The 16,811-nt window shown below is 40.8% G+C and overlaps 2 protein-coding genes across 4 annotated transcripts in view; both read right to left on the minus strand.

Moving 5' to 3' along the window:
• The window catches only part of myo7ab (myosin VIIAb), a 65,091-nt gene extending 58,134 nt beyond the window's left edge, over nt 1–6,957 (minus strand). Inside the window, exons 1-2 of the mRNA XM_050037005.1 lie at nt 6,637–6,957; nt 2,886–2,990 (exon numbers count right to left, since the gene is read on the minus strand). The gene's annotated coding sequence lies outside the window, so the exon portion shown is untranslated. The remainder of the gene's footprint in view (nt 1–2,885; nt 2,991–6,636) is intronic.
• Nucleotides 6,958–8,262: 1,305 nt separating this feature from the next.
• The window catches only part of capn5b (calpain 5b), a 76,806-nt gene continuing 68,257 nt past the window's right edge, over nt 8,263–16,811 (minus strand). For all 3 annotated transcript variants that reach the window (XM_050037083.1, XM_050037072.1, XM_050037094.1), the window contains one exon: nt 8,263–16,753. In XM_050037083.1, coding sequence (XP_049893040.1) covers nt 16,571–16,753 — 183 coding nt within the window. In that variant the 3' untranslated portion in view covers nt 8,263–16,570. The remainder of the gene's footprint in view (nt 16,754–16,811) is intronic.

Below are 16,811 nucleotides of genomic sequence, written 5' to 3' on the forward strand. Positions count from 1 at the left end.
AAAACGAAAACATATAGGTGTGGATGTAGCCAAGTAAAAATATAGCCTCAGGTCTCAGGTTAGGTTACCCACATTTGGAACCCTATAAAGCTGATGAAAACACTGACGGGTTGCTACAAAACACCCACGATTGATGCCTAAAATGCTGATGCAAAAACACTGACTGGTTGCTACAAAACACCCATGTTTGGAGCCTAAAATACTGACTGAAACACAATGATGGGTTGCTACAAAACACCCACGATTGATGCCTAAAATGCTGATGCAAAAACACTGACTGGTTGCTACAAAACACCCACATTTGGAGCCTATAAAGCAGATGAAAACACTGACGGGTTGCTACAAAACACCCATGTTTGGAGCCATAAAGTAGATGCAAACACATTGACGAGTCACTACAAATACCCACGTTTGGAGCCTATAAAGCAGGTGAAAACACTGACGGGTTGCTACAAAACACCCACATTTGGAGCGCAAAAAAGCTAATGAAAACACTGACTGGTTGCGACAAAACACCCACATTTTGAGCCCAAAAAAGCTGACAAAAACACTGACTGGTTGCTACAAAACACCCATGTTTGAAGCCTAAAATGCTGATTGAAACACAATGATGGGTTGCTACAAAACTCCCACGTTTGGAGCCTATAAAGCAGATGAAAACATTGACAGGTTGCTACAAAACACCCACGTTTGGAGCCTAAGGTCTCAAGTTTGGCAGAACCAGTCAGGTTCAGTTGGTTTGGTTTCAGGTTAAGGCCTGTGCAGAGCTGCAGAGGTTTTAGGAGACTTCTGGACCGTAACAAGACGATAAGTCTTCAGTCATGCCAGCAGCATTTTGAGGTTGAGGGTGCTTTAAGCTAAATGCAAACGTCACCATGCTAACATGCTGATGATTACATAGATAATGTTTACCCTCTTCAATATCTTTTTCTGATAATATCATTTACTAATTAGCACTAAACACAAAGTACAGCTGAGCGTGATGGGAATGTGAATCATTTTGCAGGTGTTTGGTCATAAACCAAAGTACAGAACAAATTGAAAGTTTGACCTGATGATGACATTGCATAAAAAGTCAGAAGATCCCCAAAGTAATTGGGACACATTGTCTGAGAACAATGATTGTACAAAATTTCATGGCAATCCATCCTATACACACTGTACTGTCAAGATATCTTAGTCTGGAATAAACTGGTGGACTGACTGACACTGAGGGTATCGTGGTTTAAAACAAGGTTATGGGCCAGAGCAGGGTTAGAAAAAAAACTGCTGTAATGTTAATAATGTGGAATATAACCAGGGTTGGAAATTAGCACCAGCCACCAGCTGGTAAAATATAGTATAAAATATAGTGGCTGGCTGCTAGATTGTCTTCACTCACCAGCCAAAACAAAAATTGTAATCTATTGAGGGGTTGGTAGATTTTGGAATCCACCAGCTACAGTGGCAGGTGGTCAAAAATGTTAATTTCCTACCCTGGACAAAACAGGCATAATGTGCTACACTGGTGCTACTTGTTCCAAAGCTAATATTTGATGATTTTATTGTACATTATACAACAGTTAGTTCTGGCCCTGCAATCTGATTGGTCGAGAGACAGTAAAACCGTGACGATATTGGAGTACAACATCACGGTTATTTCACTGTGTATGTATCACTCCGCCTCACAGCTGATTGCAATCAACAATCAAATCAAAACTGACGGTTAGTGTCAGTTACGTCAGCAGTTGCGTTGTAGGCTAATTAATTCATCCACTGTCAAACAGCCAAAAATATGGATTTATTTCCTAAAATAAGTTTTGAATTGAACTATGAATGGTCATCAGAGGAAGATGAGGGAGAGGAGAAGCTGAATCCATCTGAGCACACATCCAGGTTTGTCAGTGTTTCATCAGCGGAGCTCAATGACTTGGAGAAAAGCAACATACTGTCAGATCAGAAGGCAGAGTCGGCTGTGCCTGTGAAGCGACAGTCCACCATGCAGTCACCAGAGACTTATTTCACCGGCTGCACAATTAATGGAAACGTGCAGATAAATGTGTATAAAGAGTAAGTGCCTGGCGCACCATGTCTGCGTTACATAGCAACGGTGACAGCGGAGTCCTGAGGGAACTATTTTTGTTGGCGGAAGACAAATAAAATGCTTAAATTATCTATTTTGTCCTCATTTTTCAACATTTCTTAATCAGCCTTGCTTATTTAACTGTTGAACTGTTGTATAAAAGCAATATCACACTCGAGCTCGTGATGTTGTACTGTGATATCGTCACGGCTGTGATTGTCTTCGGCACTCGGCCTGCGGCCTCGTGCCTATGACCGAATCACAGCCATAACGATATCACAGTACAACATCACTCCCTCTCGTGTGATATTGCTTAATTGTTTGTCGTATTGTCATTTGCTGAATATGGGTAAAGCATTACAAACACAACTGCACTTAAGATGCTAAGCTAGTTTTGAGTTTAGCATGAATGAAAAGTAGGTTTCACACCCCTTCATCATTTCTCTGCCCATTGTTTTTGTCACTTGTTATACTTTAAATTTATTGCTGTAAATATTGCTGTTGGTTAGCATGACCAGATTATAACAACAAACTTCCACTTTAGCAGTTTCACCAATACAATATGAAAATGAAAGGATGAATCTGACTAACATCCTTCACTCTAACACAACTAAGAGAAACTCTGCTTTATTAGACCTTTGAGTTCAAACCTCAACCCTCTGTCTACACAGCTCACGTGACCTCAACTCAACCTGCTCAGAGATTTTCATGTTATGGCCAACAGCAATCTTGCTAATGCCTTGGCTGCTAATCTGTGTATGTGTGTGGCCTGTAATGCTAACAAGCATGTGTACTGTATGCGTGAGTATCAGTTGTGACTCACATGGCTTCAGAGGGATTCAGAGGCACAGAGAGGCGTGAAGCTTTCATCGTTGACCATGAAAGTTTAATGTTTCCATGTCCTCCATGAGTTCTGGTGGTTCAGTCTCTGCGAAAAAAATCACACAGAAGTTTCCTCAATTTTAAAATTAACACTGTTAATGCAGAATTCAGTGGTGTAACTTTATTAATTACTGAAGTATGTTTGTAAAGCTTTGAGGCTCTTAAACCGTGCTTTCATATTCCTACTTAACTAAATCTCAGAGGCATATGTAGCATATTCAGCTCCAGCTATAGATACTTATCAGATAAGGTTTTTTTTTACACTCAAATCTTTATTAGCAACATAAAATAACAGAGAGAGGGTTTTAAAAATACACTTTACAATCACATTTTCCATCCTTCATAGCTCCATTCTTAATGTTGTTGTTTTGAATCTTGTTTTAATGTCCATTTGGCCAATTTTTTTCCTGTTACACTTTCTTTAAAGGATCAGAAAACTGCCCCCTTCCTCTCTTTGCTTATATACAAAGTCAGTTTGCTTTCCTTCTTTCTTTTCGTTTTTGGAACCTCGATTTCCCTTTAATTTCTTGGGGAAAGACATGACAGTTTATGTTGGTGCTTCAATAGCCTAAGCGTTCACTCACTGGGGGGGACTAAACCACTTTTGCACCTTTAAGGGGTAAGAGGGACCTCAGAGAGCTTCCACTAATTTAACACAGACTAACACAGTCTTTTAACTGATTTATTTAGCAAATTTTAATGAAGTGATTAAACTAATTAGTTTGAAATTTTAAAAATTGCAAACAAAACCAAACTTTTCATTCCAGACATTTTGTGGGTCTCCCTCTCACTGGGGCCCAAAGTAACCAGTCCCACTTTTCCTCCCACTATGACGGCCTTGTTGGGATGGTTGGTGGATGGGTCAAACAAACACAGACTTTAACCCAGGACACCGCTGTTCATGTCCTGTGCGAAAACGTTTGTCAGTGAGGTGTACTTATATTAACCCAAAACATGACCTTTTTTTAATCTTAACCAAGTAGTTTTTGGTGCTTTACAAGAGAGAGACATATGTGAGTCATATACACGTTTAAGGGTGCTTTTCATAAAGCCATGGACGGGCACTTTTGACGTTGGTATTACACGCGAGGGACATAAGAAAGCGGTGGTATTTGTCAACCTGAAAGCATCAATGTTTGACAACACAAATTATTTACATCAAATGATCCAAACTCTCTTTAAATACGTATATCTGATGTGACACGTAACTGCTTACTTTTAAACTTAAGTTCTTTCTTACAGAGAGTTAAATTTGATACCACTGCCATGCCAGTTAGCTTAGCTTAGCATAAAGACTGGAAAAAGGGGGAAACTGCTGGCCTGGCTTTGTCCAAAGGCAGAAAAGAAAAATCTGCTTACCACCACTTCTTAACCTCACTGATTAACATGACATATCTCATTTGTTGAAGAAAAAGTGTAAAGATGACAGCTTCTATTTTAACAGGTCATGGGCAGATTCCTTTGACATTCGGACTGAGCCATGCTAGCTGTTTCCCCTGCTTCAAGTCTTTATGCTAAGTTATGATAACTGTAGGCTTATATTTTACACAGACACAAACACTAGTATAGATCTTCTCGTCTAACTCGCTACAAGAGAGCAAACGTGCATTTCCCAAAATATCAAACGTATTCCTTTAACAAAACTCCAGCAATCTGACGAGGGGTTTGATGTGAGGAGAAAAACAGCGGTTACCATGCCAGACGTTCAGCTGATAGAGGTTTAAACAAAATTGATGCACTGGACCAGTATTAGGATAATTATCAGTGATGTTAACACTGCAGCTCAGGGGAGAAGTTTGGACTGGTTGTACTGAACTGGTGCTTTGTCTGAAGCTAATACACATTTTCTGAGCTCAATTGCAGCACAGTGAGGCCAAAGCCAAACAAGGACGTGTGTCATAATACTACCGTCATTGCACGGTCAACATTGCTTATGTAAAATCACTGATTGGATTGTGCAACTCTTAGGTGTTGGTTTTTATAAGGCGTTGATTTGATAATCAGTTGTTTGGGTGAATTTTCAAGCAAAATTAGTAATAAATCATCTGTCTTCAGCTTCTTAAATGTGAGGGATGGCTGCTTTTTATCACTTTAACTGAATTAGTTTTAGGTTATGGGCTTTAGTTTGAAGAGAATAAGACCTTTTGACATTTAATACAGTGTATGAATAATCTGAAAAATAAACAACAGATTGATGCAGCCCTGTTTGAGTTAATATTTTTAGCTGCTAGAGTGTCTACAAAGTTCCTGCTTGACCTCGGAGAGTGTAGTTGGAACCCCTCTCAGACATCATAACTTTTTCTGGTTTTTAGTGTGTCTCATTTTTATGAATATATGGTTGAAAGTTCCATAAAAGGACCTTGAGTTTAGGGCTGAAACAATAGAAAAATACAGAATACAGAAAAATTGGCAACTATTTTGAGTTTGAGTCATTTTTCAAGCAGAAATTGTTTAGAAAAATCTGTTCTCAGCTTCTTAAATCAGAGGATTTGCTGCGTTTCATCATCATGATTTACTGTCAAATGAATATCTTTAGATTTTGGACTTTAGTTTGAAGAAAACAAGACATTTAAAGGCACCACTATGGGCTGTGGGAAGTTGTGAGTGGTATTTCTTTTTCGTACAATTTTTATTACATATCATAGAGTGTACAATTAATCTCTAAAAAAAAAAAAAAAAAGGTAGATAATGCAGCCCTACTTGAGTTAAGATCCTATTTTGGTCAAGACATCTCGTTTTAAGGTAAGGTATGGTAAGGTCAGGTAAAGTACGGTAAGGTAAAGTACGGTAATGTAAGGTAAGGTAAGGTAAGGTAAGGTAAACTTGAATGTCCCCGAGGGGCAATTTGAGATACAAACAGTAATCATGAGTACAACACAACAGACAATAACAACACAAACACACAGAATCCAGTCTCACACACTGTCAGGGGTAAATCATGGACAATTAGTGGTCACTGCTGGTTAAGATAAGGGATATCAGACGGGACAAAGGACGATCTGTAACGCCTGTAACGCTTAGTGCTACATTTAGAGAGGCAAGTCTGAGACAATCGACCGAGCTTTTGCGGTGACCCTCTCTTTATACAGATGCTGTAGGTTATTTAAAGTAACACCAGTGATCTTACAGTGCAACTTGACCACTTTTTCCAAATTGTTCTTGTTTTTAAGACTCAGATTACCAATCCAGCAATGCTAAAAAATAAATAAATAAATAAAACTTAACAGAGTTAAACCTATTGGTTTAACCTCAGTTTTGTTGTCTCCTTATTCCCCTGATTCTTACTTGTACGCTCTCCTTCATGTGATTATTATTATTCACTTTTATAGTTCCTCCTATCATCTTTTAATGTAACAATTATGTGACACTCATTCTTCCTGGTGTGCCAATTCTCTCTGCTGCTGTGTTGAATCAGTTCTCTCACAGGGACACTTAGAGGTGTTGTCTTATCAGAGAAAAGGAAATCTTTACTGGAGCCTAAATTGGGAGAAAGCATCCAAACTAAATGCAACAAACACACACAGCCTACTGTATTTACTTGAAGGGTACATAATGGCTCCTTTAAAGTGCTGGCACAGGCTGAAGAGCAGTAAGAGGCTTTGGCCTAAAGCTACAGCAGAGCAGCAGCAGTACTGTGGCCTGGCTGCAGGCTAAGCCCTCGGCCTCGACCCACGTTCACCTGACCCTCTTACCTCTCGACACACTTCGTAAAGGTCCCCTCGTCTTTCTCCTGGTCTTTTCAGTCCTGTGTTTTTTGTGAAGGTATGAGGAGGCCCAGGAGTTGACAGACTGGATGATCAAGGTGGTACAGGTCTAGAGAATACACTGCAGGATGGAGTCTTTCTGTCTGTTCCTGCTTTGTCTGTCCTTCTTTGTTTAAAAATCTTTTTCCTGTGGTCTTCACCTTACTTTCGTTCTCTCATGGTTCAAGCCTCCTGTACTCACTGTACACGGGTGAGTGTTTGCGGCCCAGTTACAGTTTGATGTCTGGGTCAGTTGACGGGGCTCTCCAGACTCTCTCGCTGCGTCTCATTCATGGCTGCTGATCCTGATTAGCCGGGAGGTGGAGCCTGTTGGTGGCAGTTACAGAGACCAGCTGGGAGGTGGAGAGGGAGCTGACCCAGGTCATGACTTCAACTTGTTGCTCTGTTACCAAGATAATTTAACAACCCTAACCCTAACCCTAACCTTTTCAAGATCATTTATCACCAAATTTAAGACTGCTCTGGACAGATGATCTTTTTCTAGTTCTAAATCACAGAGAAATGTGCTCTGTTTCTGCCTTGCACAGATGTATGGTAACATGATAAAAACTTGATTTGATTGCAGGTCTTGTGTAGGAATATGGTTATCATAGTGAGTTAGGTTAATCTACATTTTGCAAACAGGTAAGAGCAAGTTTGAAGTATAAAGACAGTAAAGGTTTCGTAGTAGGCTTAAAGATTTGTGACACCATCTTGACACAAATTCAAATTCAAAACTATTAAATGACTTTTGAGAAACCCTGTTTATAGGGTCAGCTCACAGAATGGACATTTATTCACTTACCTCTGGTGGTATCTTGCCATGCAGATGGTTTTGGTTTCATGTGTCCAGGTTCTAAGACCTCAGCCTACACCCTAAAACAAACTTGATGAAGAAAAATGTGCTTGCAGTTCTCACACTGTTGAAAATTTTCATTTAAATTTTTAATAGCAACATTCTTTGGATAAACAACAAGGCCCATCTTGTGCCATCATCAGGTCAAAATTCAGAGCTGTCCAGTACTTTTGTATAATCACTGAATACCTGCAAAACTAACAACATTCCCATCAGCCTCAACCTCAGGGCTCTACAATAACGATTGCCGGGGCAAGTGAAACATCACGCCAAGTTGATAAATCTACTAACTCACTTGTCCAGCTGGATAAGTGGTAAACAGGACCTGGTCAAAACCTAGTGATTGGCTGGACTGTGTGTGAAACGCTAGAGGGCTTTTAATTTTAAACAGGAAGTGGCAGCATTCACTCAGTTACAGAGTTGTTGCTCTTACAGCGCTGATCCCTAAGAAAGTAACGGAGAAAAACAACAGCAGTCAATAAACAGTACGGGTGTACACAAACACCCCCCACAGCGTGTACAGGACTGTCAGTGCCTATTCATTTAGAAAGAGCAACAGCCAATGGGGAAACACTAACACTCATGTCATCACTCAGTCTGACCAATGGTGTAACTTCATCACTCAGTCACTTATCCACGATGACATAATACTAATATACTATAGAGGATTTCAGGCATGGGTTTACCATCCACACAACATGTTTTTTACATCAGTCCAGCGCAACCACGTGCATCTGTAGGTGATGCACATAAAATTGGAGCTGTGCACATCACTCTCAGCTCTGTATGCAAGGACAAATACATCAAATGGTACAGTAGAAATGTTTTGGTGCAGGTAAAATTTTTTGGATGAGTTTGGTTTTAAAAGTTACATTAACCAGTGCATAAACAAAGAAAAAAAGTATCTCAAGCCCCAGATACCTACCTTACATTGCCACTTTGGTCAGGTGTCTCTTGTAAAGAGATAAAGAGATAATGTACCTCGAGAGACTTCCTGGTCTAATAAAGATAAAAAATAATGATGACAAACCCAGAAAATGTTTTCCTGTTTTATTTCAAAGTCATGCCACAAGTTGACATTAAATACAAAAGAAAAAATAATAATTTCATATTGTAGCTATAAAATAACCACAGTGTAACCGAGAACCAAATTCAACGAACACGCATTAAAAAAAGAAAAAAGGAAAGCTCACGCTGAAAAGAACACACAGACAAGCACACAGTACAGAACATACAGCACAGCTCTCTGAAACCTAGCTATCAGTAAACATACCAGATTGGAACGCAAGGTAAAGTGGATATATAAAATTAACAAGGTTATAAAATACTGATAAAAGATACTTGTTATAAAGACCGTAGCATCTTCTAGAAGTGTCACCATGCAGTAGGTATTCCAGTTTCCAGTTAATAAACATCAGCAGAAAAATACAAGAAGAATCACAAGCTCATTCTTTTGAGTGGACAAGACTCGATCTCAGATAAAAATGTCGATGACGAGGATGCGGAAGGAATCCGGTGACTTGGTACAACATTGTCAAATTCAATACAGTACCTGGTGTAATCTGTCTGGAACCAATGTCTAGTAACATTAGACACATGCAGCAGTATCCAAGTTAACGAGGCTATAAGATCAGCAGGCAAGGAGAACTCGACTGCCATCAAGTCATTGTTCTGTCTACAAGTGACAAACGGGAAAAAAGTTTCTTAAATAAACACAAAAATAAATCACTTTTCTGCGCTCTGAATCCCCCGTTTTCAGTTTTAGTCCATCTACCTTATTCCTGGTCCCATGATACCTTGTGAGTGCCATGCTCCAGGTGTGTTCCCTTTTCTGAAAGGTGTAAAAGTGGAGCAACTTTCACACCTCAACTAAGATGTGACCATACCTCAGCCTCCAACTAGTGACAGGTGGGAGGGGTACCTAAAAAGTGGTTGCCGACAACTTCCAGTAGCATATTTAGCAACTTTGTTGAAGCTTTGAGGCTTGTCGGGACAGTAATAAGTTACCTTGCCTACTTCAAATCAAAAACAGTGTGGAAAGTTGAGCTTTAAAGTTCCACATCACATATGGTAGCAACTCACTTTTACCCAATTTTTTCACCAGATTTGCTCTGGTTCTTGAACCGGTTCTGTTCAGGATTCTTTGAACCTTAGTGCTAGCTAGCAAACCAGCCTGCATTTCCACCAGTTTTGTGCAGAACCATTGAAATCAAGGATGTCATCACACAGGGCGTTGCACAATGCACAATGAAAATAGACAGCAGCTGCAAAATTGTGGATTACACTGTCAAACTGATTTTTTTTTAAGTGGTAAAACTTGTTCATTACTAAACTTTAAGGCCCTGAGACACCAAGCTGACAGTCAGCCATTGGTTGATGTTGGGCTGTTGGTGAGTGTCTGTTGCCCTAGTCGGTGCAGTGTGTCATGCACTGTTGCCCCTCGTCGGCTCCTGTTAGCATTTTTTTGGCCAATTCAGCATGTAAAATAGACGTAGAGACAAGGGAGCCTGCCGATGAATGAAATCACTCTGACTGGCAGTTCAGCTCAGCGCACAAAAAGAGAAACAAAAGTGAGGAAAGTAAACAAAGAGCTAAAGTCAAGAGGGAGTGAGACCAACTCCAACTTGTTACATGAGGTAAGAGTATTTTTCTTTAGCCACTGAGCTATTAAGAAAAAACATTTTGTGATGTTCATTGGCATCATTTTTTTTTTTTTTTGTTCACTGGCACACAGTAAATATGCTCAGTTATTTCAGCATCGGATTGTGTTGTTAATGTGCTAACTGGCTGACCAGCGTCAAGACGGTCTTGCAGCTTCCCTTTTTGAATGACGAATACAGACTGTCTGCTGGTGTGGAGTTATTTCCTCTCACGCAGGCGCAGAACGTACATGCTGGTTGGTCATCAGCAGTAGTCTCTGATGTGTGTTTGTGTGCAACTTTTTGGCTGAGACAGGCAATGTGAGGCGACACAACAATCAGCTTTTGTTGCTGCTAGTTCTCTGACCTTCAGAGGTGCTGGTAGGTCATCTCTAGATAAAGGGGGCTTGTTTTTTCCCTCATTTTCCAGTCTGTACGCTAAGCTAAGCATCTGCTGGTGGTGGCTTCATAGCTGCTGCAGAAACGAGAGTGGGATCAATCTTCTAATCTAGCTCTCGGCAAGAAAACAAATTAATGAATTTACCAAAATGTCTTCACCTTTTAGGCTTGACAGGCTGTGTTCCCACATCAGTCACTGCTCCTAAATCTCCAAGAAAATTAAAGACACCTGTAGCATACCGCTAACTTTTGCAGATGCCAGTGTAGTGAAAGGAAGAACCAGAATTCACACCCATAATTAATGCAAGGTATCATGGGGCCATCAATAAATAATGCAGTTGATTCCTCTAAGTATTCTTGCTGATCACTAGAGGAAGTGGGAAAGGACAACTTCCTCTTTATAAATGAATGTCTAGAATATACTGTATAACATCCATCAAAACATGGATCCCATAATAATAACAACTGATAAGTTGCTGCTACTTTTATATACATACTGTATACTGCAGGTTACTGAATACAAAATGTTATAAAACTGGATACTGTTTCAATGCATGCAAGTGTGCAACATAAGCCTTCTACTTCACACAGTATGTTTATCAAAGTAGCAACAGCGGATTATGTTTTACAACACTCCAAGAAAAACAAAAATATATATTCTGTAATTCGTAATGGAGCGAGCAGATTTGAAGCGATTTTGCTACATGCACTGGCATTTTTTTCTTTTTCTGGATTCGTACAAAAGTCACCACCATTGTGAGCAGTTCATTTGAAGGGTTTCGTGTTCTTAAAACCTGCTTTGGCATGGCCGTGCGGAAAATATGTACAGAAAACCGACAAGCTTCGTAGCAACTGTCAAAAAACCAGTCAAGGTCCGTACACTCCAACCAAGTCTGGTTAGTCTAGTAGCTGGAGTGTTTGTGTGTATACTGTGTGTGTGTGTGTGTGTGTGTGTGTGTGTGTGTGTGTGTGTGTGTGTGTGTGTGTGTGTAGTGGTTAACAGTGAAAGCCGTAACACTTTTGGCAGAGAATCACAATGTGCAACAATTACAAATGAGTAACAATAGCAATGTAATGAGAATCCCTTCAAAACAAAAGAAGACATGACGTGGAGAACAACAATAAAAACAAACAGACAATAACTTCAACTGTCTTACATTTTTCAAACAGTCACATCTTTACAAAAGCATCCCTTTTCAATAGGCCCTTTGTCTTTTTGGCACTGCTGTGGCACATGTGTTTGATAAGATTTCACATTGAGCTTAACACACTGTTCGTTCCCACATTTCGGCTCCTTGCTCGTACTATTACTGTGGGATTGTGAGCGACACAGTGACTCTGAATCCCCAAATACTCCCATATATCAAAGCTGTCAGGTTGTGTGTTAGCTGTTATATTTCTGTGCCACATCCATACTCATAAAAAAAACATCTAAGAAATAACACAACTGGTTGTTGCTGTAAAACCTGATGTGAAATCTCAATGTAAAATATGGTACTGGCATCAGAAGTGAAACTCTGGAATATAAAATCAGCGTCCGTCCAATCAACAAAACAGATTATGATATAACAGTTCATATTAACCCGACATGGTTTAGTGATTGTTGTGTGTAATTTAAGACAAATTAGGGTTGAAGTGTGTCTGTTAGTCTTTAGCTGATGCCTGTTTGTGCCTCTGTAGTATTACTTTTGAATTTAAATCACAGAGCTAAGTGAAAATTTCTGGAAAATGATCTCTGAAAAATCAAGAAGGTTGTTTGAAAAATTGTACTATTTTTTAAAAGGGATTTTCAGAATCCTCCAAGACACTTCTCACCATCAGGCCCATTCTAATTCCCAACTCATCAAATACATTGTAAGTGATTTCAGTGTCAGACACCAACGCACAAAGGCACCTTTTGTGGCGATATGATAGTCGCCGGTTGGCCGCCGGGTGGTGTCAGCTTGTAACATAATATCAAGAGCTGGAAAGTTCCTACACGTTCCCTTTATTTTTTGTTGCTCTAGTTGGCTGTAGGTCTATTCAATTGTGTTTAAAGGCATTTTGGTCTTTGCCAGTTGATTACACACCTTAAGAATACATTAAGATACTAAACACCTTAAGACGTTTCAGACTAATTTGTGTTTCGTCTGGCAATGTCAGGCTTGAGTCCTTTTAACACAGAGATTGTGCTATAGAGCCGCTACGAAGTCCATTCTTTACGCCACCTTTGCATTTTTACACAGAACTGAACAATGACGGCATCATGGAGCTCCAATGTGTGACTTTAGGCAGCATGCCAGCATCACAGAATCAAAAAAGGCGTGACAGGCGTGACATGTAACACAACAGCGTCAGCCTTTAGTGTGACATATATACGCGTAAGATTGACTGGGTAAGGAGCTCCCGGACCTCATTATTTTCCCAGTTTGTGGACATTTTTGGCTGCTGTTCTTCAAGTTAGCTGCTAACTGCTAGCAGCTACTTTGCTACCTTGCCAGCTGTCCTGCTTATACCGACATCATTTCGGTGCTGTTATTACCTCTGATGCCGGCTTAAGGGAAAGACAACTCTGTCCCCCCCATTCCACAACTGTACTTTTTACACAGTATGGGGAGGCAGAATAACAGCGTGAGATTCTCACCTTGAAGAGGCAGTGTAAAAGGGGCCTAGGAGAGGCTGCAAATTAGATGAAAATACCCTAGGGAATTATCTAGAAAGCTCGAGTTGCTCACAACAAGCAAACGAAAGGTATAACGAGAGATGTGGTGTTACCAAACATGACAGGAGCAAAATATTTTGTATCCAGATGTTAAGAAGGGGCTTTGAGGATTTTGGAAACTTCTTCAGATCAGTAGAAAGTTTTGTTGAATTACATCTTGGATTTTCAGAGATTGCAGGATATTCATTCTGTGACTCAAAAGTAACAGTAAAACGTGAGAAGAACAAACAGGAGCTAGTTCCACCCCCTGGTCTGTGTACTCATTTTGTGCAATACACTCCTTTGGCACCAATAATCTCTCACATTAACCCTTCATTCCACCCTCGTTTCAAGCTGAAGTTGAACATATTCACAGTATTGACCTGGGAGGGGGGTTATAATCACACAGAAATATGTACAGTCAGTCACACATGGAAGCTGTACAATAGCTGGCCACTACGAGGCTCCACTGGTGCAGTTAGGAGTTCAGTGCCTTGCACAAGGACACTTCAGCGGTACTTAGTGAGGGTGGGAGAAGGGCTTCTTTCATTACCCACCTGGTCTGTAAATAAAAACCAGCAGCCATCCAGGCACAGGCTCACATGTCTAACCTGACACTGCTTGGCGCTACAGTTTCTAACACTGTCTGTCTGCAAGCTCTCATTCTCCAAATTCAGACCTGTTACCAAACACTTGCTTTCTTTCCCAAACAATATAAAAAATAGCACAGAGAAGATAAATAGCACCTAAATAGAAGTCGACAACTGCTGCTAATGTTCACGATGCTAGAGGCATTATGAATGCATCACTGTATTACAAGACATAACTGTTTCAAACCTGTTGATATGATCAGACCGACATGAGGTGCATTAGTGTAGACATGCTGACTGCTCAAAACTAGCATTTCCAAGACTTTTGAGATAGATAGAAAGAATAAATATATATATCAGTAACAATTGAACAGTACAATACAAGGCCATGAACATATTGGAAAATAACCCATGCAAGACACATTTATAAAGATGCTGTACACAAAGGTGTGTGTGATCAATTAAATGCCATATGTGACAGTTCAAGTAATGGAAAAAGGCGCTGAAAAAATCTGGAAAACGGACTTGATAGTTTGACTGAGAGATTAGTTCACTAACTGTTTGTCTTACATTCAAAGGAAATGTCTTGAAAATGACTTACATTTTTAATTCTTATTATGAAAAAAATAAAAAGACAAAGACAAACCCAGAACTCAATAAAACTTGGAATGAAAAGTCTCTGCAATGATATTACACTTTTGAAAACACATGTAGTGATTTTCTGTCTGGGCTTCTGTCACAAAAAGCCTAGGTGCTAAAGATCAATTCGATGGCCACATGATCAAGAAATGCCAAAGTTCATCAGAGATAGATAACATCGTACCAGTGTTGGTTCAATATGCAAAAACCATCTGTAATCCTTCTGAAATCACTTAACACTTTGTCTCATGTTGTTTTCCTGCCGTGGAGGCAAATCCAGGACCAAGGCGATGGCACAGGTTGTTTGACAGTTTGTTTCTCTGCTCACTCTCGTCTTTCTCTCATCCATTAAGGGTCTTTTTTTCCCTTTTAAAATTAAATAAAGTGCAAGGTGTGTGTTCCGCTAAAGGGCTCTTTTCCTTTCGGTTCACACCTCTCCTCAGAAATCATTTTCTTTTCCAGGTGGATTAACAGATATACATTCATTCATCCTCAAGCACTCCCAGACACTCGCACGCAGCGCAAGACTGGAACTAGCAGGACACACACACTGTCACACACACACACACACACACACACACACACACACACACACACACACACACACACACACACACTCATGCCTGTTCTGTGCCAACAGCAGCAGCACAGCTGCTGCCTCTCTCTCAGGGTCACGTGGCATGAGTCCATGGCCCGGGCCAAAAGACTCAAGTCAGAGGAAGCGTCAGGCAGTGGTGTTGCCGTTAAGAGATGATGTGGCACAGGGGGTGGTGGTTTGTAGCTAGGCTTGGGCCAGGCCAGGCCAGGCCAGGCCAGGGCGGTCCAAAAGGGACTAAGAGAGCGGAGGCTCATCTTTGGTCCCATAAAGCACTTGATTATGTCAGGGTGAATCTTTGCACTCCGCTGAACTGGGGAGGTGTACACATGGAGGGGGATCAAACAGCGAGGATAGCACTGTCAAAAGCACCGGCTGCTAAGCTACGACCGGAAAGATGTGCATCACAGGCAAAGAGTTTAGTTTTTAAGCCATGCAGTTTTTTTAAGATCGTCCATAGCAACCGGCAGAAAAGCGTCTCGGGGAGTTTGAAGTGGTTCTAGTGATGGAAGACAGGAGGCAAGATTTCACACATGAGCGCGCTCACAGAACAACACAGAAAAGCTCTCAGTAAAGAGGGAGAGAATAGCTGCTGTTGACTTTCCTTTTGTAAAGTCCACAATAAAAAGTGACAGACAGTGCTGCATGCTCTCCAAAGCACCGGCAAACTGGTGAAGAGTTGAGGTGTCTGGGTGAGCTGACGGTGTGGGGCGATTATCCACAGGTATAAAGAGTATATGTTGTGTCAGTATATAGGAGATAGAAACTAAAACTGTGAGGGGGAAAAGCAGGAACAGAAATGGGGAGGCTGTGCTAACACTGAAGACAGCTGATGGAGAACATAAAGAGTATTTAACTTTATTCCCCCGCCTCCTCAAGGTGGAGAGACAGACTCAACCTTAAGGCAATGCATAGCCCTTGGAAACATTGGCACATGCATGGAGAGAGCAGAAATGTCTGCATGTGTATTGTGTGTGCATGTATGAGTGTGTGTGTGTTTAAATTTAACAATATGCAGAAAAAGAAAATAAGAAATTGTAGTTTCGGGTTGACCGATTCACTAATTTAAGCTTATATTCCGAAAAATGTGTTAAAAGTGTAGCTCAGTTGTTGATGGAGATTCAGGCTACAAAAGCTGCAATAAAACCTACTTTGAGAACACATTTCTGAAGCAAACACTAAATAACTGATGATTTTGGCAGGAATGTGTTCAGAGATATTAAATACAAACCCCAAATATTGTCTGTGGACATTTCTCATCCAGAAATGTAGGTAAAGGCCTTTAAAAACCTTCAAAGAATTTAAATGATGAAGCAAAAGAAAAAAGGGGAAACAATAAGAGACACAAAGAGAAAAGCGCAAGCGGCAGAAAAAAAGACACAGTGAGCTCCCGCCATAGTTGGAGGATCAACGGCGGACACGACCGGCGGGCACGATTGAACGCCACCTTGTGTGTTGATCATCATAATCACACAAACGATCGCATCAGATGTTGGTGAGCGTGGTCGAGGTGATGAGGCGCACAGTGAGCGTGCCCGGGAGGTCGTTGTCCTGGCGGCTGCCCTTGTCGCGGAGGTGAAGCGTGTGCTGCTCCTGCCGCTCGTTGGGGTCGCTGAACATGATCACCTGACCCAGGAAGGTGTCCACGATCATGTTCTTGTTGTAGATCTGTTGGCCGCTCGTGGGAGGAAGGCGGAGATCCGAAAGTGAAAGGAGAGGGAAGCAT

Source organism: Epinephelus moara, chromosome 3, assembly GCF_006386435.1.
Source record: "Epinephelus moara isolate mb chromosome 3, YSFRI_EMoa_1.0, whole genome shotgun sequence".
Taxonomy (NCBI): Eukaryota; Metazoa; Chordata; class Actinopteri; order Perciformes; family Serranidae; genus Epinephelus; species Epinephelus moara.